The following is a 23,481-nucleotide window of genomic DNA, read 5'->3' as shown; positions in this document are numbered from 1 at the left end:
CCCCTCACCTCCCCAAAGCCCCTCCCGCCCCCCGCCCGCGACCGTAGCCGTCACTTCCGCCCCGCGGCCGAAACTGACACAAAGTAGCGGGCCGGGGCCCCGGGGGGTGGGCAGGAGAGCCCGGCTGCTGTGGGGGGCGGGAGCCTGCGGGCAGCGGAGCCGAGCGCCCCCGCCCCAGCCCCCGGCATGGGCCGGACGGGGCCGCCGGGCGGAGCGCCGAGCGCGGAGCGCTAAGGTGAGGCGCCGCCGTGGGGCCGGGGGTGTGGACCGGGAGGGCTGGCTTTGGGAGGCGCGGGCAGCGGTGCCACTGGGAGAGGCTGTGGGAGACTGGAGAGAAGGGTTCCCCAGGATGGAAAGACCGGGTAGCTGTGCGCAAACTGGGAAGATGGGGCCCCGAAGGGTCGTGCGGAGTTGGGGTGCGAGGAGTAAACCTGGTCCCAGTCTTTAGGTGCCCAGAGAGGGAGTTTGGGGCTGATAGGATTTGTCCCGCGAAGGTGGAGGTCTCTCTGTGCCCTAGGGAAACCAAGGGTGCCAGGGATGTTAGCTTTGGGAGATCAGAGCTGTGTACTGGGACCTGGATACTGTCCTTGGGGAGGGAAAGAAGGTGGCCTCGGGTATTATTGTTTTCTCCTGTCTCGCGGATCTGCTGGCTTCCCCTGAAAAGACTCTTGGTTGGAAAGGAACGGAGGCCAGACCCAAAGGAGGAGCCTTTTTCCTTCATGGAGCGTTGCCTCCTTCCCATGGCTGGCTATTTTTATCCCAGATGTGGCTGCAGAGGGGGCTGGGGTAGGGCGACGGGGCAAGGCGACGTGGCTGGTGGGCCTAGTCAGTTTAGAAAACGAGAATATCCTGAGAGGGGGACCTTGTTACCAATGATTTCTGTTACTGCACCCCTCTTGAGGATTGAGGCCAAACTTGTTCTCAGTCTCCCCAGGGTCGTAGAGGTAACAGAACTTTCCTGATCCTTGTCCAGACTTGATGCTTGATGGTCAGCTTGTTCCACTGTTAACTCTTTCCAAGAAGGAAGACCCAGATCTTAGGGCTAACGATGTTTGATAGCCTCCCACTGGAGTGGGGCTGGATAGAAGCCAGTAATGCCCACCCTGCATCCTCTCCTTTAACCTCTGACTTCACACTCCACCCTTCCATGACTCATGCTCTAGATTGGGTGGAGACCCTGGCTGGGGCCCTGGAAGAGGGTTTGGCATCACCAAAATGTTCATGAGATTTTTCTTCCTGAGCCAAGGGGGCAGCACTGTTGCTTGCCACAGTTGTGGAGAGTCAGAAGTGAAAAGGACTTAGTGCCCCTCAGGACTGTCTGCTCTGAGGTCAGGGACGGGGTGTGGGTTAGTGAAGGGAGAAGTGGTAAGGACGACTGGGCCAGGACCAGAGTCAGTAATTACAGAGATTGGGCAGACAGGCAGTTAGTATCTCTTGGGACTGACAGGCTGGAGGCAAGGGAACTAAGGAGGGGGGAGGCTTCCCATCTAAAGAAGAGGATTTTCCTGTTTTTGGACTTAAACCTTTTTAGGAGAAAGTACATGGAGAGGTGGAAGGAAGCAGAGGCTCTCCCGTTCTTAGTATCGTACTGACTGGACTCAGGGTGAGAAAGAAAGGTGACCCCTTAGCAGGGTTGGGAAGACCTCTCTGATGGTCCCAGAGGGTGGCTAGACACGATTGAGAGGAAGTGGTTTGAGGACGGTCTGCAGGAAGTGCCTCTGATGAGAAAGAACCCTTCTGGGGAGGAGGCGATAATGGAAGGCCAGTAATGAAAGTAGGGGTGGGAAAATTAGGAGCTTTCTTTCTTTTTTTTTTTTTTTTTTTTAAGGTTTATTGTATTTATATGTGAGTACGAGATAGTTGTCTTCAGAAGACAGCATCCCATTACAGGTGGTTGTGAGCCACCGTGTGGTTGCTGGGAATTGAACTCAGGACGAGCAGTCAGTGTTCTTAACCACTGAGCCATCTCTCCAGCCCAATTAGGAGCTTTCTAAAAGGGTGGAACATGCCCACCCTGTTTCCTGATGCTCTGCCAGGTGCTTCCTGGTTCATATGTCTCCACCCAACCTGTTAGGGGAAATTCTACTTTCTAGTACAGGCGGCCTTGATTGCCACCAGGAGGGCACATGGGACATCCATTGTTCCTCAAGTGGACACCTTGAGAGCCTTGTCTCATCTGTTTTATCTGGTCTCTTCTAGGCCCTTCCCGATAGGCTTTGGCTTCTGTAAATTTTCAGTCCCCTCATGTTATCCAGGACAGTGGGAAGACCTTCCTTTCCTCTCAGGTATTCATGCCAGTGCAGGAAGATGAATGTTAGTGCAGTTGGAGGTGGTGGGGAGGGCAGGGCAGAGCTAGGATAATTTTCAGAAGGGGTCTGGTGTGGGCAATGAAGAATTCTCAGCCGTGTGTGTCTGCTGCTTTTTTGAAGGGTCTCCCATGGATTGCTGGAACCTTGCTGGGTGAGATGGCACTGTGTGCAAAAAAGCGCCCCCCAGGTAAGAGAGGCAAGAAGTGGGTCTCTGGGGCATAATGAAAATGGCTGTTATTATGACTTAGGGAGCCAAGGGAAGAGGGAAGACTAGTATGGTTCAGAGGAAAAGGGTATTTAAGGCCCCTAGGCGTCCTGAGGGGGTAGTTTAAGAAACAGAATTCTTCATTTCATCCTTGGGCCGGTGTTCAGCCTTGACTGCTAATCACCAGCCTCTTAACTCAAAAGCATCTGCGGCTCCTACTCTTTGGCCTGGGCTCTTGGGCTCTGTCCTCCTTTGCCTACCCACCGGAGTCCTCCTCGGTTTCCCGCGGAAGGAGGGGGTGTGTGGGATGAAATCCGTTGTCCGGGACAACGCGGGCGGTCGGCTCTCCGGCATTGGCTGTGGGAGGGGGCGGGGCCGTGCGCTGACTTTCGCCTACGCGGCGCTGGCAGGCTTCAGCTCTGCAGTGGGAGCAGGTGGGGCGGAGCCTGGGGCGTGGGCTCCAGGTCCCGGCCACTCGGAAGCTCGCCTCAATCTGAGGTTCGGGAGCGGAGCTCCTGCAGAGCTGGTGGTCCCAGGCGCAGGTGGCCGTGAGGATGGCTTGGGCTGCGGGTGTCGCGCACGCCCAGCGGCCGGGGCTCCCCTCTGCGTGGCCGCAGCTCTTGCGCCTCCCCGGGGGGCCGCCCCATAGGCGACGCTGAGGCCAAGGACAGTCAATGCACCTTTTAAAAACGGGATCATGACGGTCCCCAAGGAGATGCCGGAGAAGTGGGCCCGGGCCGGGGCACCTCCCTCTTGGAGCCAGAAGAAGCCTTCTTGGGGGACAGGTAACAGGAGGCAGAGTCTGGCAGCTCTCACAAATCTGTAATTTACCTCCTCTGACCTCCACATTCCCTTGTCTTTAGCCTCCCTTCCTCCTTACATTCTTTGAGGGCCCTTTGGGATCCTCCTTTTTCCTTGCATGGTGCTTGGAGATTAGGGTCCCTTTGAGGGAAGTTTCTGGGTGTCATATGGCTCATTTGTCTGGGGACTCTGTGGCCTGGGGTTTGCTACTGCATTGTGCTTGTTGGGGGAAGAGGTCTGGAATTCTGTCAGATGTAAAGTGGCAAGCTTACTTCGTAACCAAGTTACAACTCTTTTAAGTCTGAGGGGGAACCCTTCATAGGGCATCTCTTATTCTTGGCCCTGGAATTGGCACCTACAGCTTGAGTCTGCAGAGCTTAGGCTGAGTGCTGCTAAATAAGGGTCATTAACAGTGACATTCCCTTTAGGGGAAATATTTGTAAATGGTAGAAAAAGGTTGCAGTCACATCTTATCCTGTCTCCATTTCTGCTCAATGTGCATGACCCACATCTCTGACACACACACCCCCACACTTGAAGATGAGCTTTGCAACAGGATGATGTCATTGTCCACCAGTCAGAAGCTGCTTATGGTGACATGTGACAAGAGGCTCCTTTAGAGATACTGCACGTGGGCCTGGGATACTGCAGCAGAGTGCTTTTAGGGCACTGTGACCCTCTGTCTTGGCACCACCCACCAAGCTCCTCCCTGAGATTAGGGTGAGAAGATTGCCATGAGTAGGTTTGCAGTGGCCTCCACACGGAAGGAAGCTTCCGGCACTACTGCTTGGTTATGGGGATGGATGTGTTAATAACAAAAGCAAAGGATCTGAGGATGTCACTGGTAGGGGGAGGAACAGAGAGCTCCCAGTGGATGACCTTGATGGGTGATAGGAACAGAGACTTGTCCTGTGCTATGAGTGTACCCTAAGGAGTGGTGGCACAGCACTTGGAAGGCTGAGGACAGAAACACACAGTGAGACTTTATCTCAGAGGGAAGTAGGGAGTCGTGTGCAGAGCCATGTGGCCTAAGCTGTTGGCAAACCATAGACTAAAGTTAAGAGTTTAATAAGACCAAGGCTGTATCCTGTGGAAGAAGCCATTGTTGAGCAGAACTCTTACAAAGGTTGTGTAGGACTGAGTTAGTTTGCTCCTCCTGACGACACTTCGTTCTATTGCAGAAGAAGAGCGGAGGGCACGGGCTAATGACCGTGAATACAATGAGAAATTCCAGTATGCAGTAAGTGTTCCCTGTTTCAGAACTGGAGGGAAGAATATTGGAAAATCCAAGGCTGAGGCTGGTGGCCGACTGGGAAGGGTGATTGGGGGAGGCAGAAAACCGTTTCTGCCCAGTTTCCATCTGTTCCTAGGCTGACATTTTCGGGCTTTCTGTCACTGAAGCAAAATACTTTGACCTAGAGGACAAATACACTGTCATGGGAAGACTTTCTTCCATTCTCCTTCTCCCTGCCCCACCCCTAGGGTTGCTGGCAGAGGGTGGGGTATGAGCGCAGAAGGTTGGAGTGAGGGATGCCTCATTATTTCCCCTTGTTGCTACAGAGTAACTGCATCAAGACCTCCAAGTACAATATTCTCACCTTCCTGCCTGTCAACCTTTTTGAGCAGTTCCAGGAAGTTGCCAACACCTACTTCCTGTTCCTTCTCATTCTGCAGGTAAGTGACCTCTCTTATGTTTTCTGTATATCACAAAACTGAATAAGGCTGAAGATGAGGATGGATTTAGGGGGAGGAGCTCAGACAGGAGCCTCGGAATCATGCTTCTTGCTCTTTTCAGTTAATCCCCCAGATCTCGTCCCTGTCCTGGTTCACCACCATTGTGCCTTTGGTTCTCGTCCTTACCATCACAGCTGTTAAAGATGCCACCGATGACTATGTGAGTTGTCACATTCTGATTTCTCTGGTCACCTCCCCTTTTCATCCCCCCCCCACAACCTCCAAAGCCACTTTTATTCAGCACAAGGCCTTGGTGACTTTGATGTTCCTCAGGGTCCTGATAGACGGGCAGTACCTAGGCTGAGGGTTAGGCAGGGATTAGGGAGAGAGTTGGTTCCAGGATGCTCCTTACGTACTTCCAGGTGTGGGGAGAGACGGTGTCTTACTTTTCTTAGTTCTCTTTCAGTTCCGCCACAAGAGTGATAACCAGGTGAATAGCCGTCATTCTCAGGTGCTGATCAATGGAGTGTGAGTGACTGTTGGAGACCAGGGCTGGGGGAGGAAGGGGGTTCCCGCGGGAACCTCTGTAGCTACTGATGGCCTCTACTATCTTCCCTTTGCCGCAGTCTCCAACAAGAGCAATGGATGAATGTATGCGTTGGTGATATTATCAAGCTAGAAAATAACCAGTTTGTGGCGGTAAGGGACAAGGCTCCTTTTCAGTCTGCCGGGCTATTTTTCCCCTTTGGTAGAATTGTGGAAAGAGATTTTCCAAGATGGTGGGCTTCTGTGTCATGTTAAGGTAGCTGGGACTAGTTTTCCATGCTTTTTGAATTCAGAACAAATGGAACAGATCTCTGTGCCAGCCATAATGGCATGGGCCTTTAATCCTAGAGCAGAGGCAGAGACAGGTAGGTGGATCTCTGAATTCAAGGCCAGCTTGGGCTACATAATGAATTTCAGAGCTAAGAGGACTGTGTAGTGGGAGGCTCTGTCTCAGAACAAAAGAAAGCCTCTCTTTACTGGAGGATGGTCCCCTAAGGCCCCCCAGAACCCCCACCCCCCACAAGTCCTCCCACAGCAGGGGTTTGTGCTTGTGAGTCCTCATCACACTTTCTGTGTAGGCGGACCTCCTCCTCCTTTCCAGCAGCGAGCCCCACGGGCTGTGCTACATAGAGACCTCGGAACTGGATGGGTGAGTGGCTACTTGCTGTCTGTTTTCTCCTTGTATCTTTAGAGGTAAAAGATTCTCTTGAAGGAAGTTCCCGGGTCTGAGATCTGAGGAGTTAGAAAAATACGTCAGACTTTTGCTAGGCCAAGCTGTTGGGGGTTGAGTGCCTAAGGATTGATTCCGGCTGCTTGCGGGAGAGGCTGGACTCAAGGTGTTACTTGTTCTTCCAGAGAGACCAACATGAAAGTGCGCCAGGCAATTCCAGTCACCTCGGAGCTGGGGGATATCAGTCAGCTGGCCAAGTTTGATGGTAAGTAGTCCTGGAACAACTTTGGATAAAGACGGTGGGCTTGAGTTTATATTTTATCTTTTCTTTTGGCTTCTAGTCTCTGTGATTGTGCAAGTCTCTGGCCATTTTCAGGAGGGGCATGTCTGGGATGCCAGGTGGTACCGTTGGCTTTTGAACTGAGGGTCATTTCAAGGGAGCTTTGTGGCTGTTGACTTGCTGCCGACAGATTTAGCATGGTTCCTTTTGCTTATCAGATCAGAATAGTGGTTATGTTCCTCATAGCAAATCAGCCCATCTGTGTGTGAGAAGTCAGTATTCTCTCTTCCTCTCCAGTTCTGCTCTCCTTATGTTACCAGATTAGCTGACAGTTCACCTACAAATGTGTAACCCTAAGTAAGTGTGATCTTACTAAAATCTCTACAAGATGCCCTTTGCCTGTTAAATACATTGTAAGTTTTTTGTTTGTTTATTTGCTTTGTGATTGTTTCACTATGTAGAGCTGGTAGGCCTGGGTCTCCCAGAGATTTGCCTGCTTCTGCCCTCTGAGTACTGAGACTGTAGGTGGTGCGCAGCCACACTTAGCCTTTATAAATATCTTACCACTACAAAAGGAACTTGCCTCGTCTTCTTTTTTTTTTTTTTTTTGTTCTTTTTTTCGGAGCTGGGGACTGAACCCAGGGCCTTGCGCTTCCTAGGCAAGCGCTCTACCACTGAGCTAAATCCCCAACCCCCCCTCGTCTTCTTTAGTCACCGAGTGTGCCAGAAGTTAGCCCTATCCAGCCACCCTTTGGCCATTTAGTCTTTTGTTCCACTGATGCTTAAGTAAAAAGCACAGTGTTGTGACCAGTTCTGTATGTATGTAGTCTCAAGGTTGTGAGTTTTTGGGAGCTGAGGGCACTAATCAGTTGTCAAAGTCCTTACTGAATAAGCTCGAGGACCCAAGCCCAAATGCCCAGGTATGGCAGCACACCTGCAATCCCACTGCTAGGAGTCAGACACGGGAGGATCCTTAGGGTTTGCTTGACATCAACGCTGGCTCATCGGACAGCTCCAGGTTCAACAAGAAAGAAACTCTATCCCAAACAGTAAGGAGTTCAAGTCCTGGGACCCATGAGGTAGAAAGAAAGCATTGGGTTCTGCAAAGTGTCCTAGTCTCACAGTGCAGACTTGGTAGGCCTGAAACTCGAAGGGAGGGAACAATGGTGGTCGAGTGCCTTCACATGTGTGCCCTGGCATGTGTGTCTCTATGTGCTTGGCACACACATGCACACACACATAGAAATAAGTATAATAAAAAAGAGTCAATAGAAGAGGATGTCCCATGTTGACCTCTTGCCCCACATACATGTGTCACATATGCAGAACTGGGATTTTGGAGTCTTAAAATATATGTACTTTTTTATATGGTGCTAGAGATGAACTTAGGACCAGGTAAATACTCTTCCACTGAGCTACATCCCTTTTGGCTGTACGTGTTAATGTCAGTCATGCCACCATGTTGTTTTTCTGTGTAGTGGAGGATTACCTTGAACTCCCGAGCCTCCTTCCCCACCCTCTAGAGTTCTGGATGACAGGCAGGCACTGGCATACCTGGTTTATGTGGTGTTAGGTATTGAACCCAGGGCTTCAGAGTATTAATTGTGATCTTTTCTTGAGAAGTCCTGGCAGTAGTGTGCCAATATCCTAAGTCCTTATAGCAACCTCCAACCCCCAGCACTACTTTTTCTATTTAAATTTTTTTTTTTTGCAGATAGGGTCTCTCTCAGTATGGAGCCTTGTAGCCTAGAATTCTATGTAGATCAGGTTGTTGTCAAACTCAAAAGATCTACCCGCCTCTTCCTTCCCAGTAATGGGATTAAAGGTGTAGACCACTAAGCCTGGATATTTACATTTATTAAATTGTATTGTTACTTTAAAATGTGAGTGTGTGTGAGTATGTATGTGTGAGTGTGTGTGTGTGTGCATGCATGCACATGTGCATGCACACAAGAGCCACATGTGTGCAAGTGTAGCAGATCCCCTGGATCTGGAGTTATGGGGTATTGTGAGCTACTCTAGGATGCTGGGAAACAAACTCGGGTCCCCTGGAAGAACAGGAAGTGCTCTGAACCGCTAAGGCTCTCCCCAGCCCTGTAACTACTTGTCTGTTTCCTTGTGTGATTGAACCCTGAGTGGTGGCACCTTCATCTCCCATCCAGGCGAAGTCATCTGTGAACCACCCAACAACAAGCTGGACAAGTTCAGTGGAGCACTGTACTGGAAGGGGAACAAATTCCCCCTGAGCAACCAGAACATGCTGCTGCGTGGCTGTGTGCTGAGAAACACCGAGTGGTGCTTCGGGCTCGTCATCTTTGCAGGTGAGCCTCCTGGCCTCCCTCCGTGTGGGACAGAACTGATGGAGCTGGTACAACACAGAGGTAGTGCGGCTCCCTCCCTGGCTGCAGCCTCTTGCCTGCCCAGGGCTTCTGTTCTAGTGGCCCTCGGGTTTGTTTATTTGGCCTATTTCTCATTATTTTCGAGGTCCTGATACTAAGCTGATGCAGAACAGTGGCAGGACGAAGTTCAAGAGAACAAGCATCGACCGCCTGATGAACACACTGGTACTCTGGGTAAGCTCCCGGCTGCCCCTGCAGCCTTCCCTGACGAGGCCTTCTGCCCCCGTGATCTTCCCTGGCCGGAATCTAGCTCAGGGACTTCAGACTTCACTACAGACTTCTTTTAGACCTGCAGGTGTTATTTTTAAAAGCCTCAGGGACGTTCATGAATCAACTTAAAGAAAGCTAAACTAAACCACCCCTTCTGTGGGCTTGGCCACCATGGCATCTTAACATGTGTGTGACCTGTAGCCTTTGCCAGGGACAAGGAGGCCTTCATAGGGATGAAGTCAGAGTTAAAAAACTTTCCACGGGGAAGATGCTTAGCAGGGTCTTTCTCCAACTTCTAAGGATGAAGGATCCCAAGGGGGAAAGCCTCTGTGTTCACTTTGGCAATTCCTGAGTCCCTCTCCTGTTTGCCTAGACTTGGATTTCACTGTTGGGCTTTTCCACCCCTTTTTGTACCCCTTCTGCTAGTTGCCTGCCCCCAACATGCCAGCTTGGGAGGCCCGAGGGCAGTCGCTGTTGAGATTTCCACTTTAGCCTTAAAGGTTTTGCAGAAACCCCTCATTGAAGCAGGGTTAATTCCCCATGCCAAGGCTCTTCTCGCCCCCTGGTGGCCACTGGTCAGGATGACGCCTGCTTTTCTGAGCCTCAACATTGAGGCAGTTTCGGAAGTAGTTGTTGGAGACCAGACAATGGTCTCTGTTGTTCCCTCAATAGTTCCCTCCCTGTCCTTTTTATTTCTTTCTTTTTTAAAAGATTTATTTATTTTATGTATATGAGTACACTGTAGCTGTCTTCAGACACACCAGAAGAGGGCATCAGATCCCATTACAGATGGTTGTGAGCCACCATGTGGTTGCTGGGAGTTGAACTCAGGACCTCTGGAAGAGCAGTCAGTGCTCTCAACCACTGGGCCATCTCTCCAGCCCCCTGTCCTCTTTCTTGCTCAGATAAAGTCTTGATCTGACTCAAGATCCTCCCAAGCCAGGCCTGGTGGCTCCCACCTATAATCCCAAGGTTGGAGAGCCTGAGGCCAGTTGGTTGCCACAGGTTTGAAGCCAGCCTTGTCTCAAAACAAAAAAGTGAAGGAAGACCTTAGGATGTAACTTAGTAGATTGCCTAGTGTAGATGAGCTCTGGCTTTAATTCCCAAGAATGGAAAAAAGCATTCTATACAATACATAAATTCTGTTGGCGTGTGTGGGCCCGTACGGGGAGATTGGTCATTTACAGTAAGCTGCTTCGTCCTGTCAGAAGTAGCTCATCCCAGCCACATCTTTTGAGGACTCTGGAAAGTTTCAGATTGGGAGCTACTCAGTGTTTCTGCCTGCCTGTCGCAGAGTGAGAACATGTTCAGAGAGGACTGCGTGCTGTGGTGGTGGACAAGCACCTGCCGCCCATCCTGGTCCCTTACAGTAGAAGAGCGTCACAGAGCTTGAGCTTTTTGGGCTCAGAGTATCATAGGCCTCTTTAGAGTGCACTGGCTTTGAGAGCTCTCTAAGCCCCTCCTCCTCTGCGGCTTTCATCCCTTCTCAGATTTTTGGATTCCTGGTTTGCATGGGTGTGATCCTGGCCATCGGTAATGCCATCTGGGAGCACGAAGTTGGGACGCGCTTCCAGGTCTACCTGCCCTGGGATGAGGCTGTGGACAGTGCCTTCTTCTCTGGCTTCCTCTCCTTCTGGTCCTATATCATCATTCTCAACACCGTTGTGCCCATTTCACTGTATGTCAGGTATGTGCTTTCTCCAGGGAGCCTCTTAGGCTTCCTTGCTCACTTTCCCAGGAAGATGAGACCATGAAAAGGAATGTGGAGTCTTTTCTATACTGTGACCATTTTATGTCATCTAAATTTCCTGACATCTGGATTATAGTGGAATAGAAACGATATTAATTTATTCAGCACCACATGCTATTCTGTTACATGTCTGTTCTGGGCAAGAAGTACCAAGATAATAAAGAACTAACCTTCTTCCCTTCTGAAGCTTAAGTTTGATAGAGGAAGAAAACCCCAAACATGTCACAAAATAGAAGCGGTTCTGCCTTGAATCTTCTGTGGGAAGCTGGGGTTACTGAGTTCTGTAGGTTGCCTTTGCCCTCAGAGGAGCAGATTAGCTGACCTGAGACTAGAACCAGTGCTAGCCCCTGAGGTAGCGTGTGATAGATACCAAGTTCTTCGAGCAGTTAGTCAGGAATCCTTCTTAGACAAGGAGATGGGGGCATACTGTGGGTGGGGGAGGAGGAGGGGGAAGATGAGGAGGGAGGCAGAGAAGAGGCCAGACACAAGGGCAGGCAGATGAGAAGCTGGGTTAGTGTAGGAGTCAGGAGCTTCGACCATGAGCGAGGAGCTGTATGGGAGAGATCTGGGAACAGAAACTTGCTTTGGGTCGTTAAGGCCTTCGGACTTTGCGGGTCTGCAGGAACAGTTTTTGAAAATGCCTGAAGACTGAACAGTCTGGAATGCTTTAGCAGTCGGCCCACGGTGGTGTGCAGCATCTGTAGGACATCGGCAGTAAGGAGAATGTTAATAAGCAGAGCCAGTGAGGACAAGGGAGGGAGGGAAGGAGGGGCGGGAGAGGGAGAAGACAGGAGTCTTTGCTACCTAGTGCCTTGCAGTTGAGGTAAGGGAGCCTGTGGCTTTTTGTTTTTGAATCAGTCAGTGTCTATCCCATGCCAGTTTAAACTGGTGATCCTCCTGCCTCAGCCTCTCTAGTGCTGGGAGTGGAGGTCTGTACTGTCACAGCAGGCTGAGTCGCTAGCATTTTGAAGGAAGCACTTTTGCGGATGCTCAGATCTCTCTAGATTTCATCTTTAGTTCACGACAGTGCCCTAGGTTGTGTTCAGCTCTCCTTGCTAGCCCAAATCGTAGAAACGTGTGTATGGGGTGCAGGGGCAGGGGTGGGGCACGGCTTTCCTAGAATGGGAAGGAGAGTTTTGGAGTCCTGGGTTGACCGATGCCTACTGTCAGCCATGTGACCTCAGGCTAGCCCACAGTCACTTTGGGCCTCACATGCTGTCTGTTTTCCCTTCTCACATGATCCCTGTGTCCTTACCTTCATACAGATGTTTTCATAGAAGGCACTGAGTTGGTAAATACTGATAAAAAGTTACATTACTAATTCTCAGCACATGGGAAGGCTGAAGCAGGAGCACAGCCATAGATTTAAGGTCAGCCTTGGCTCTAACACTCCCCCCCCAAAAAAAAACAAAACAACAAAAACAACAAAACCAGCCACAACAGCAACAACACATTCCTTTGCAAATATTGGGTACTTAGCTAACACTGTGGGGACCACATTGCTTCCTTGCTGTTATTTAAATGTTTTCCTGCTTCTGACTGAGTTTTGTTTTCTCACATTGTGCTGTGCTGTACCTGCTTTGTATCTGAGTTCTCTTGGAGCCCTTGGCAGTCACCTAAGAGAGTCCCCCTCCCCACCCCCAGTTGCATCAGTGTGCATGTCTGGGGGAGGGTGGGGGTGGGACTGGTTAGCGTCCTGGGGAAGGGCCAGGACTACATTCCTAGGCATCCATCCCATTTTTTTTTTTTTGCCTCATAACAAGATCCTGACAGGAGTCAGGTTGAAGCAGGATTCTAGATGTGTGGCCTGCTGGTTGGCCATCCTGGACCCAAACACAGGATTCTTTTCTGGGAATGTTAACAGCCCCAATGCTATAAGTAATGATTAGCTAGAAGTCCCCTGCCCTGTGACATGGTGTCACTCCCACAGTCTCTAGGCCTCCATCCCAGTGTAGGAGTGAAGCCCTTGCCTGTGCTGGGCAGTGGGAGCGCCTTGGGCTTCTCCTCAGTGTGACCTCTTGGAGTTGGCTCTGTGTTGCTGTGGCACGCACAGCACCCTCATTTTTATCTCTCTTTTCTCTCCCCTCCCTCTTGCATTTTCTCTTATTTTTCTCTGCATGGTTTCTGTATTTAGTCCTGAGGTAAGAACTGGCTGAGCGCCTCGTGTGCAGCCCCTCTTCCTTCTCTGCCTGTGCCGTCTGTCCTGCCTGCCCAGAGCCTTCGCACCTTTCTGTGTGGAGAGATCAGGAGGGTCGGGTCTGGGGCTCCTTTGTCAGTGAGCAGCTCCACCTGCAGGCTTCCCTGCCCCTTCTCTCCAGGGTCCTGTGTCCAGGTGTCTTCTCCACTCCTGTTTCTCCCCAGGCCAAGTGCCTGCAGCCAAGGCCCGTGTGGGTGGGATATTTCCTTCCCTCCCTGCACCAGGCCTCACCTCCTGTCCCCTATGCAGTGTGGAGGTCATCCGTTTGGGCCACAGTTACTTCATCAACTGGGACAAGAAGATGTTCTGTATGAAGAAGCGGACTCCTGCAGAGGCCCGTACCACCACTCTGAACGAAGAGCTGGGCCAGGTGGAGTACATCTTCTCTGATAAGACGGGCACCCTGACCCAGAACATCATGGTGTTCAACAAGTGCTCCATCAATGGCCACAGCTACGGTAAGGGTCAGTGCTGAGCGCTAGCCAGGGCTTACGTCTTGGCTGGCAGGAGAGTGGAACTGGAGCTCCCTTAGTTATCCTGACACTGGGTTTTACTTCTCTCCTGCTTGGGTATGGGGTATGCTCTGCATCTGTGCCCAGAATTATATTGAGAATCCTTTCTTCGTCTTCTCTTGTGGCCATTGCCCTAATCTCAGCTCTTGCACCAGAGAAATACCCTGGTTATTTGAAGTGAGCCCCAAGACACTGGCCTCTGGGTGTGCTGGCTATGGTGGCTGGCTATGGTGGACCTTGGCTGCCCCATGAAGTACAGCTTTCCTTGTTACTCTAAGGGGCCCTCGTGGCTCTCTGGAGTGTAACTACAGTCTTCCTGGTATGGCTCTGTCACACTGGCCTTGAGGCTGAGCTGCTGGGATGACGTGGGGCCAGGTGTGGGCAAGTGCGAGACCCTGCAGTCAGTAAATGTTTTTTGTGTGAATCTAGACTTCATGGTCAGGGTATAAGGCTTCATCTGTTTCTGGGCCTGGAAGGTGCCTGGTCCCCCAGCAGACCTGGAGTGTTGATGGTGGAAGCAGGCAGAGAATCAGCTGCCCTTGTGGGGAGAGCTACTGGGAGGTGGCTTGGATGGACATGGTGGGAAGTGGGCACTGTGACCCTGTGGCCATGTCCCTGCATCCTGGGATCCTGGGTACCTTCCAGGATCTACAGGATGAGTAGGCCTGAGGGCCCCTCATACCTCTGGGGTCTACACTGGAGGTTTTCCGTGATACTTTGGAGAGTCCCAGTCCTGATGTTTCTTTGCCTTCTGTTTGTATGTATGTAGGTGACGTATTTGATGTCTTGGGACACAAGGCTGAATTGGGAGAGGTAAGATCCATTCTCCATGAATATTCTCTATGCCCGTTAGAGACAGTCTGGGCACCTGGCCAGCAGTCGCTGGCGTAGATGGGACAGTGTTATCCCAGCAGGAAGTGGATATTTGAAGGAACACTGGTGGCGGGGGAGGGAGTGAAGTGGGGGTGGGGATTGCTGGGTGAGGCGTGGAGCACACTGTAATCTCAGCACTTGGGAGGCTGAGATAGGCTTACAAGGTAGAAGCAAGCCTGGCTTATGTAGGGAATTCCAGGTCATCTCAAGCTACAAAGAAAAAAGGAAAAATAGAAATAAAAAAAGACCAGCTAGACTTTTGAGGCCCAAAGTGGCCAGGGCTCTTACTGAGAGGTAGGAGAGGGGAGAGTTAATTTCCTTGGGTGTGGGCAGCTCAGATTCTTCTTGTCTGTTCCAGAGACCAGAACCTGTTGACTTCTCCTTTAATCCTCTGGCTGACAAGAAATTCTTGTTTTGGGACCCAAGCCTCTTGGAGGCTGTCAAGATGGGGGACCCCCACACACATGAGTTCTTCCGTCTCCTCTCCTTGTGTCACACGGTCATGTCAGAAGAGAAGAACGAAGGTGAGTGAAGGAGCTGGCTCACCCTCTACCCAGTCTAGTCTGTGTTCCGGGTGCCGCTGCTCTGCCTTGCTGCTGTGTTGGGCTTCCGGTGCCGGGACAGTGGCCACTTACTGTTCCCTCTCCTACAGGAGAGCTGTACTACAAAGCTCAGTCTCCGGATGAGGGGGCTTTGGTCACCGCAGCCAGGAACTTTGGCTTTGTGTTCCGCTCTCGTACCCCTAAAACAGTCACCGTCCATGAGCTCGGTACGTCCATCACCTACCAGCTGCTGGCCATCTTGGACTTTAACAACATTCGCAAGAGGATGTCGGTCATAGGTGAGGCCAGTTGGCGCAGGAGCTGAGGAGACGTAGAACAGCACATGGGCCTGGGTTGATTTAGTGTGGACGCTGAAAGTTTCTGGCACTTTTCTCCCTTGTGCCTCTCACAGTTCGGAATCCAGAGGGGAAGATTCGACTCTACTGCAAAGGGGCTGACACAATCCTGCTGGACAGGCTCCACCCCTCTACCCAGGAGCTGCTCAACAGCACCACCGACCACCTGAATGTAGGTGTGACGGCCTGGGGCATCGGCACGGCTCAGCGTTGTGAGGGGCAAGGGCTGTGTATTGATGTTTTGTGTGCATTCATATCTGTGTGACTATGTCAGATCCCTAGACTGGAGCTACAGACAGCTTTGAGCTGCCTGCCATGTGGGTGCTGGGAATTGAACCCAGGTCCTCTGGAAGAGCAGTCAGTGCTCCTTACTGCTGACCCATCTCTCCAGCCCTGTGTTGTCTTTTTTAGATAAAAGCGAATGTGTATATGTATTTTGTAGTTGATATGTGTGGGCATTCACATCATGGTGTGTATGTGGAGGTCAGAGAACAACTTGAAGGGACTGATGCTGTCTTTCTACTCTGTGGACTCCGGGGAGTAAGCTCAGCTCTTCAGCCTTGGCGCCCTTATTTTTGGTGGAGTTTTGTTTTGTTTTATTGGATACATTTAAGATCTTGATAGACAATGAATGCATTTAAGGTCTCTTTTTTTCTGAGGTGCGAGTATTTAAATCAGCCAGGCCTGGCGTTACCTTATGCTTATGACCTAAGCATTTGGCACATAGAACTAAAAGGATTAGGAGTGTGGGGTTAGCCTGGGTTACATGAGCCCTTGTCTCAAAAAAAAAACAAAAAAAAAAACACAAAACCAAAACCAAGAGGGTCATCAAAAGGGCTCATCACACAAAACCACGGAGGCCAATCATCACGGTTCCAGAGCCTGGATGGTAGGAGGAAGCAGCCAGCTTCTCTGTGTGCCGTGATGCACAGACTCATGCAGACTAAACAAAATACTGTTAAACATTTTTAAACACCCAACCAAAGATTATCTCAGCTAGCCGTTGAGATTTGAGATGCAGTTCTCTTGCTGTGATTTCTAGAATTCCTTTGATTTGACTTTTCTAACTCTTCCTCCAGGAGTATGCAGGGGATGGGCTGAGGACCCTGGTATTGGCCTACAAAGACCTGGATGAAGAATACTATGAGGAATGGGCCCGGAGACGCTTGCAGGCTAGCCTGGCCCAAGACAGCCGAGAGGACAGGCTGGCCAGCATCTATGAGGAGGTTGAGAGTGACATGATGGTATGGACCGGGCAGGGCAGACTGAGGGTGGAACAGGATGCTGTAGAGCGCACAGCTCTCCTCAGAAGCCCCTGTGGTATTTTCAGCTGCTGGGTGCCACAGCCATTGAGGACAAGCTTCAGCAGGGAGTTCCAGAGACCATTGCCCTCTTGACTCTGGCCAACATCAAGATTTGGGTGCTAACTGGAGATAAGCAAGGTGAGAACTGGTGGCAGATTGACTCATTAATCCTGCCATACCCTTGTGTGGGGCCGGGCCACCAGCTGGGAAGGCATGCTGACCTGGTGGGTGCCGGCTGCAGCCACCTTGTTCTGTCTTGGCAGAGACAGCTGTGAACATCGGCTACTCCTGTAAGATGCTGACTGACGACATGACAGAGGTGTTCATAGTCACAGGCCACACTGTCCTGGAAGTGCGAGAGGAGCTCAGGTAAGCAGGGCTAGGGATGCAGCTGCCCTGAACTGCCAGGGACCTGCAGGCTCAACTTTCTCTCTGCTGTTGTCCTGGAGTCCCCACCATACTTTCTTCCCTGCCCTACAGGAAAGCCCGGAAGAAGATGGTAGATTCCTCCCATGCTGTGGGCAATGGCTTCACCTACCAGGGGAACCTTTCTTCTTCAAAGCTCACTTCTGTCCTGGAGGCTGTTGCTGGGGAGTACGCCTTGGTCATCAACGGGCACAGCCTGGTAATGCCTGCCGCCTTTATCTTGGAGCAGGCTACCAGGCAGAACAGTGCTCAGACCTTGTTGAGTGCTTGCCCGTAGCTCCTCTGTTCCCTCCTGGCAGAGAGGGCGATGAGCATGGTTATGCCTTCTCTCAGTATGCCCCAAGATTTTATCTCATTTCCCTTGACTTAAGGGAGGGAGGGGTTGTGATTACCGGAGGACCAGAGGACCAGAGCTGAGGTGTTCCCTGGGAACACTGTGACTCTTTCTCTGTTTCAGGCCCATGCCTTGGAGGCTGATATGGAGCTAGAGTTTCTGGAGACAGCATGCGCCTGCAAAGCTGTCATCTGCTGCCGGGTAACACCCTTGCAGAAAGCACAAGTGGTGGAACTGGTTAAGAAGTACAAGAAGGCAGTGACACTTGCCATTGGGGATGGGGCCAATGATGTCAGCATGATTAAAAGTGAGTATGGGCTTGGCTGGACTCTGTAAAGTCTCAGGAACAGGGAGGGGTGAAGAGGGGGGCAATAACTGGGTGGGAGGAGTGAGGGGCAGGGCTGTAACTGGGTGGGAGGAGTGAGGGGCAGGGCTGTAACTGGGTGGGAGGAGTGAGGGGCAGGGCTGTAACTGTGTGGGAGGTGGGGCTGTAACTGGGAGGGAAGGGTGAGAGGTGGGGCTGTAACTGATGGGATCTGAAGTATATGGCCACCTTCACCTTCCTGTTATCTTTTGTCTCTGCAGCTGCTCACATTGGTGTGGGTATCAGTGGGCAGGAAGGGATCCAGGCTGTCCTGGCTTCCGATTATTCCTTTTCACAGTTCAAGTTCCTGCAACGCCTCCTGCTGGTGCACGGGCGCTGGTCCTACCTGCGCATGTGCAAGTTCCTCTGCTATTTCTTCTACAAGAACTTTGCGTTCACCATGGTCCACTTCTGGTTTGGCTTCTTCTGCGGTTTTTCAGCCCAGGTAACAAGTGTTTCTAGACGTCTCTGCTGCATATGTAAAAACTCCGTAAAGGAGGGTGGGGAGAGGCCAGAGCTTGTTGGGCAATCTTGAGAACTTGAGTTCAGATCCCCAGAATCCATGTGGAAGTCAGTAACAGTGGTGGATGGATATGGAAGACTCTAGAAGCTTGTGGGCCAGCTAGCCTGGCTCACACAATGGCAGAAAGCTGAGAACCAACACCCAATTGCTGTTCTTTGATCTTCATGCACACCATAGCACACACACGCCCCGCCCCCACCCCAAACAGGCCCTGCCTCACATCTCTCTTATCCACATGAGGAGTAAATAAACACCTAACAACACACCTTAAGTCTGTGCTTTTAACTGACCAGTCTCATTTGTTTAGCATTTAATAAATGTTGGCATGTCTTTTTTCTCTTTCTTTTTTGGGGGGCAGGGGCATGGTTTATTTTAATACAGGCTGACCTGTTATCTACTGTGTAGCACCACTTGGCTTTGAACTCTGAATCTGGGCATATTGGTGCACACTTATCCCAACACTCGGGGAGGTAGAGATAGGGCATTGAAAGTTTGAGGTCAACTTGGGCTTCATAGTGAGTTCCAGATCACCCTGAACTACATAGGAAACCCTGTCTCAAAATAAACAGCCTAAAAGGAAAGTATTTGTTGGGAGAGTGGAGCTCCGAGGGCCCTGAGGAGCGTTGGTAGGGCTGCTTGCTGCTGGGAAGCTGTCTCTCTGTGCATGATTGCTAGAGAAGGCTCTCGCTCACTCTCCCATCCCGTTTCTCTTCTAGACCGTTTATGACCAGTATTTCATCACCCTGTATAACATCGTGTACACCTCCCTCCCAGTCCTGGCCATGGGCGTCTTTGACCAGGTATGGGGGAGGTCAGGGGCTGGGCTGTGAAAACTTGTCTGATACAGCAGTGCCCCGATGCCAGTGGACACTTCTATTTGGGGAGGCAGTGGGATTCTTCCCATCTTGGCTCTGGAACCTGTAATTCCCCTTGTTGCTGAACACAGAGAGGTTGGGAGAATCTAGCTGGAGCCTGTATCTGTTACCCGAGACTTTAAGAAGGGGGACTGGAGAGCATCCATGGCAGTTTCTGGGCCCTTCTCTCACAGGATGTTCCAGAGCAGCGAAGCATGGAGTACCCTAAGCTGTATGAGCCTGGCCAGCTGAACCTCCTATTCAACAAGCGAGAGTTCTTCATCTGCATCGCCCAGGGCATCTACACCTCTGTGCTCATGTTCTTCATTCCTTATGGGGTGTTTGCCGAGGCCACCCGGGATGATGGCACCCAGCTGGCAGACTACCAGTCCTTCGCAGTCACTGTGGCCACATCGCTGGTCATTGTGGTCAGTGTGCAGGTAAGAGGCTCTCCCTCAGGAAGGAGGGAGCCTTCCTTGGGGGGGTGGAGGGCTGCCTCAGCATCACGTCTTTGTTTCTGGTGGTGGGGTGGGATTTGGGGGTACTCCTACCTTTGATGACTACTCTTTTGCAGATTGGGCTGGATACAGGCTATTGGACAGCCATCAACCACTTTTTCATCTGGGGCAGCCTCGCAGTTTACTTCGCCATCCTCTTTGCCATGCACAGCAATGGGCTCTTTGACATGTTTCCAAACCAGTTCCGGTTTGTGGGTAAGTACCCGTGGCATCCTTTTAATGATGGATGACTCGTGTGTGATCTAGGGACATAGGATATAGACAGCTAACACTTACCAGTAGTTTGCATGCCAGGTACCTTGCAAGGTACAATGCAATATGAAGAGGTGGTTGACCCAGGCCCTGCCGCCAAGGAGCGTCTACGTCCGTGAGAGTGATGAAAAGCCCTTCTGGCTGTGGAATGTCAGAGCTCCAAGGAGGTCGGGGCGGCAGGCTTCGCGGTCAGCAGTGTGCCAGTGGGGGTGACCAGGGACAGGCCTGTAGAGGAGACTGCCGTTAGTAAGCGGAGCCGGGAATGCGAAGGTACCACTTGCCTCTTGGAAAGCAAGAGCAAGAGGCCTGGGGAAGCAGGGAGAAGAGAGAGGTCTCAGAATGCCAGGCTACCAAGTGTGCCTTGCTTTTCCTTGCCAGAAGTCTTGATTTACTTAGAGAAGAGTTGTTTTCTGTCTGTTGTTACTTGTTTTGTTCTTTTCAAAAGATTCCTTTAGAAAGTACATGGGCTTTCAAGTGCCTCTAATCCCAGCACTTGAGAGATGGAGGCAGGAGGACCGAGGTCCTTCTCCGATGCACAGCAAGTTCAGAATAGCCTGAACTTCATGAGCACCTATCTGAAAAAGGAGTGTGTGTGTGTAGAAAAGAGGGGTGTAGATTTGGGGATATAACTCAGCAGAATGCTTGCCTACCATGCACAAAAGGCCGTGGTTCCATTTGAGGGTTTGAGCGGGAAGTATGTAAAACAATTTCTGTTTTAAAGGTTGGTGTTACTGTATTGGATGCTGTGTTGGGTAATAAAGTAGAAGGACACAAGTGAAAACAGAATGGCTGACCCCCAACAGGAATCTAAGCAGGACAATGGGCTCTTGGGATTCCTTAGATATTTAGAAACTGAAGCCAGCACATTAGCTTGTGAGTTTGAAGAAGAGAAAGGAGTGAGAAGGGCATTGTTTTAGCCTAGAGAGTGGCACTCTAGTGCTTCCCTACCTGGAAAAGGCACAGAGCGGATCTGGGGTAGAGGAGATAGTCCATCATGTGGGCCGTTTAGCTTGGAGACTCCTTGACTGAGGAGGTTGGAGAAACAGAACTGGAGTTTTAGGAGAGTCGGGGACCAGGTTTGGAGATGAGCGTTTGGGTGGCAGGCAGAAAGAAAGACGTTGAAGGCGCTTGGGTTTTGAGTTTGAGGACATGGAACCATCAGAAATAGCAACGGGGAAGTGAGAAGATCCCCTCTGTCAACTTCCTGACTCCTGTCCCTCAGGGAATGCCCAGAACACCCTGGCCCAGCCCACCGTGTGGCTCACCATCGTGCTCACCACGGCTGTCTGCATCATGCCTGTGGTTGCCTTCCGCTTCCTCAGGCTTAGCCTGAAGCCGGATCTCTCCGACACGGTGAGAAGCCTGGCAAAGCTGGCCGTAGGCCCTGGGGGGTAGCTGCAATGTGACAGGAAAAGCCTCTTTTGCTTGGGTGCTGTAGAGCTGTGTCGGGGCTGCGGGACGCTGGGGGCTCGCGCTGCACCTGGCTACAGAAGTTCCTGCGCTGCTCTGCCATGGTGCTCTTGGCCCCTCAATCATGGTGGTGCCTGACGTTGTGAGCGAATACTGAAGGATTCCCCTTCACTGTGCCCTCCTCAGGTCCGCTACACTCAGCTGGTAAGGAAGAAGCAGAAGGCTCAGCACCGCTGCATGCGGCGAGTGGGCCGCACCGGCTCTCGCCGCTCTGGCTATGCGTTCTCGCACCAGGAAGGTTTTGGGGAGCTCATTATGTCTGGCAAGAACATGCGGCTCAGCTCCTTGGCCCTCTCCAGCTTCAGCACACGCTCCAGCTCCAGCTGGATCGAGAGCCTGCGCAGGAAGAAAAGTGACAGTGCCAACAGCCCCAGTGGCGGAGCTGAGAAGCCCCTCAAGGGCTGAAGATCTGGGCTGAGACCCCCTGCGTCGGGGATCAGAGCTCACAGAGCCAGCGTCTGGAAACTGCTGGCCTTCCATGCAGCCTGCCGCCTCTCTGCCTGGTGGACTGCTCTGTTGGTCTCACCAGTTTTTAGAAGTGGAGGAAGTGGGCCTCAGGGGCAGCACTGGTTCAGGCCTTGAATGGGGCAACAGTGAGGGACAAGATATGGAACCAAAAAAACATGAAAAAAGAACTGTGAGATTGGGTCCATCCCTGTCCTGCTTGGAGTCCACAGGGAGACTGTAATCTCCATATTTTTTTACTCTATTCCCCAGAGGGCCCTTGTGCCCTTGTTCCTGAATTACACAAGAATGTATCACGCCGGGAAGCCAGAGACCTGCTGGGGCCTCCAAGCCCCTCATATCATCGTATGTCCTCTTGGTTTATGTTTGTGTTGTTTGGTTTTGTCTTTTTTATTTGGTAAGTGGAGGAGGCCTTCATGCGACTTTACGTTATGGTTAGTATCTTAACTCTCCTGGGAAGAGGGGACTGGCACACACTGGGATGTCCTCGCTGGTGGAGTGGCTGGGAGGGCCACACCTTACTTTTAGGGTGCCAGTGTCCTGATGGGACACAGGAGCTACCAGACAGGGAAGAACTGTCAGCAAGAGAATGTTGGGAGAACAGAAAGGAAGCATAGTGCTGTGGCCTCCCCAGGGCACACATACGGGTCCTTGGATCTCCTAAGTCCTGCTAATGCTGGACTAGAGCCCAGACAGCGGCTCCATCATTTTCAGTGAGCTGTAGCCGAGAATGAAGTCTAGTCCTGAGACCAGAGATAGGGTTTTTGGATTCTAAATTGAGTCCCCAGTTCCTTAGCTACTCACTTCCAACTTCCCTTCCTTCCTACCCCTCCTTATCCGGTGCTTTTTCTACCTTACCCTGAGGTGAGACTGAAAGGGGAAGATGACCTCTGCTGCTTTGGCCCAGTAACCTAGGGCTTTGTCCTCTGGCTTAGCCTCCAGCAAGTGTGGTAGGAGGTAGATAAAACCTGTTCAGACCACTTGCTCGGTCTGGACAGAGCGTCTTTGGACCCTTTTTACAGCCCGCTGTCCGAGTCAGGTACATACTGAGGTAGTTTCTGCCTTGTCGCTTCCAGAAGACTCTCTTCCTCTTATTTGCCAGCAGCAGACTAAGGGAGGAGGAATGGTGTGGAGCTGGGAGTGGGGGACATGGGAATCTAGATATTCCATGCATTGCCCCAGAGGAGTTGGAGGTGGGCTGCAGGGAAGTGGGTGCCAGGATGGCAGGAAGGAAGGGGAGGACAAGACTGGGAAATCCCTTTGGCCACACAGTTTACAAGCCCAGTATCATGTCTGTTTGTGTGTCTCTTAAAAGGAAAGTCTGATTTTTATACCAAAGAGGAAATGATTTTTTTTGTATTTGGTTTGTCTATATTATATAAATACATATTATATATATATATATATAGCTATATATATATTATTTTTTGTTCTCTCTCATTTTTTAGGGAGGGAGGAAAGTACCACATTGCATTGAGCTGTAATTAAGGAACATTCTGTATAATTTATGACATTTCTATAATTGCAAAAATTATATCATTTTATGGATATAAAAGAAAAATGCCTTTTTATAAAATTCCAATTTCTGAGTGGTGAGTAATTTGTCTCTTTTTTGATGTCTAAACAAGACTGTGGGTAAAAGCACAG

General features: G+C 51.1%; 1 protein-coding gene across 6 annotated transcripts; it reads left to right on the top strand.

The window, feature by feature from the left end:
- The first annotated feature begins 52 nt into the window (after positions 1 to 52).
- On the top strand, positions 53 to 23,423 carry Atp8b2 (ATPase phospholipid transporting 8B2). 6 transcript variants are annotated; one of them, XM_063282544.1, is made up of 30 exons: positions 57 to 235; positions 1,532 to 1,603; positions 2,200 to 2,285; positions 2,430 to 2,496; positions 4,497 to 4,555; positions 4,876 to 4,989; positions 5,111 to 5,209; positions 5,456 to 5,517; positions 5,616 to 5,688; positions 6,114 to 6,184; positions 6,391 to 6,470; positions 8,648 to 8,806; positions 8,970 to 9,058; positions 10,585 to 10,781; positions 13,291 to 13,499; positions 14,323 to 14,366; positions 14,785 to 14,950; positions 15,079 to 15,267; positions 15,381 to 15,496; positions 16,404 to 16,568; positions 16,655 to 16,766; positions 16,892 to 16,997; positions 17,109 to 17,253; positions 17,512 to 17,695; positions 17,974 to 18,197; positions 18,992 to 19,075; positions 19,324 to 19,569; positions 19,704 to 19,842; positions 21,122 to 21,252; positions 21,496 to 23,423. In XM_063282544.1, exons 4-30 carry the CDS (start codon positions 2,466 to 2,468, stop codon positions 21,772 to 21,774), a joined length of 3,573 nt encoding a protein of 1,190 aa, XP_063138614.1. In that variant the 5' UTR covers positions 57 to 235; positions 1,532 to 1,603; positions 2,200 to 2,285; positions 2,430 to 2,465; the 3' UTR covers positions 21,775 to 23,423. The 6 variants fall into 6 exon arrangements, with proteins under 6 accessions (NP_001403541.1, XP_063138614.1, XP_038959701.2 ...); NM_001416612.1 differs by lacking the exon at positions 1,532 to 1,603 and having other exon boundaries at positions 53 to 235; positions 21,496 to 23,420; XM_039103778.2 differs by lacking the exons at positions 57 to 235; positions 1,532 to 1,603 and adding an exon at positions 279 to 362.
- The last annotated feature ends 58 nt before the right edge of the window (positions 23,424 to 23,481 follow it).

The sequence above is a fragment of the Rattus norvegicus genome, chromosome 2 (genome assembly GCF_036323735.1).
Source record: "Rattus norvegicus strain BN/NHsdMcwi chromosome 2, GRCr8, whole genome shotgun sequence".
NCBI lineage: Eukaryota > Metazoa > Chordata > Mammalia > Rodentia > Muridae > Rattus > Rattus norvegicus.
Note: the sequence above shows the minus strand (reverse complement) of the source record. Positions and strands in the feature narration are given on the sequence as shown.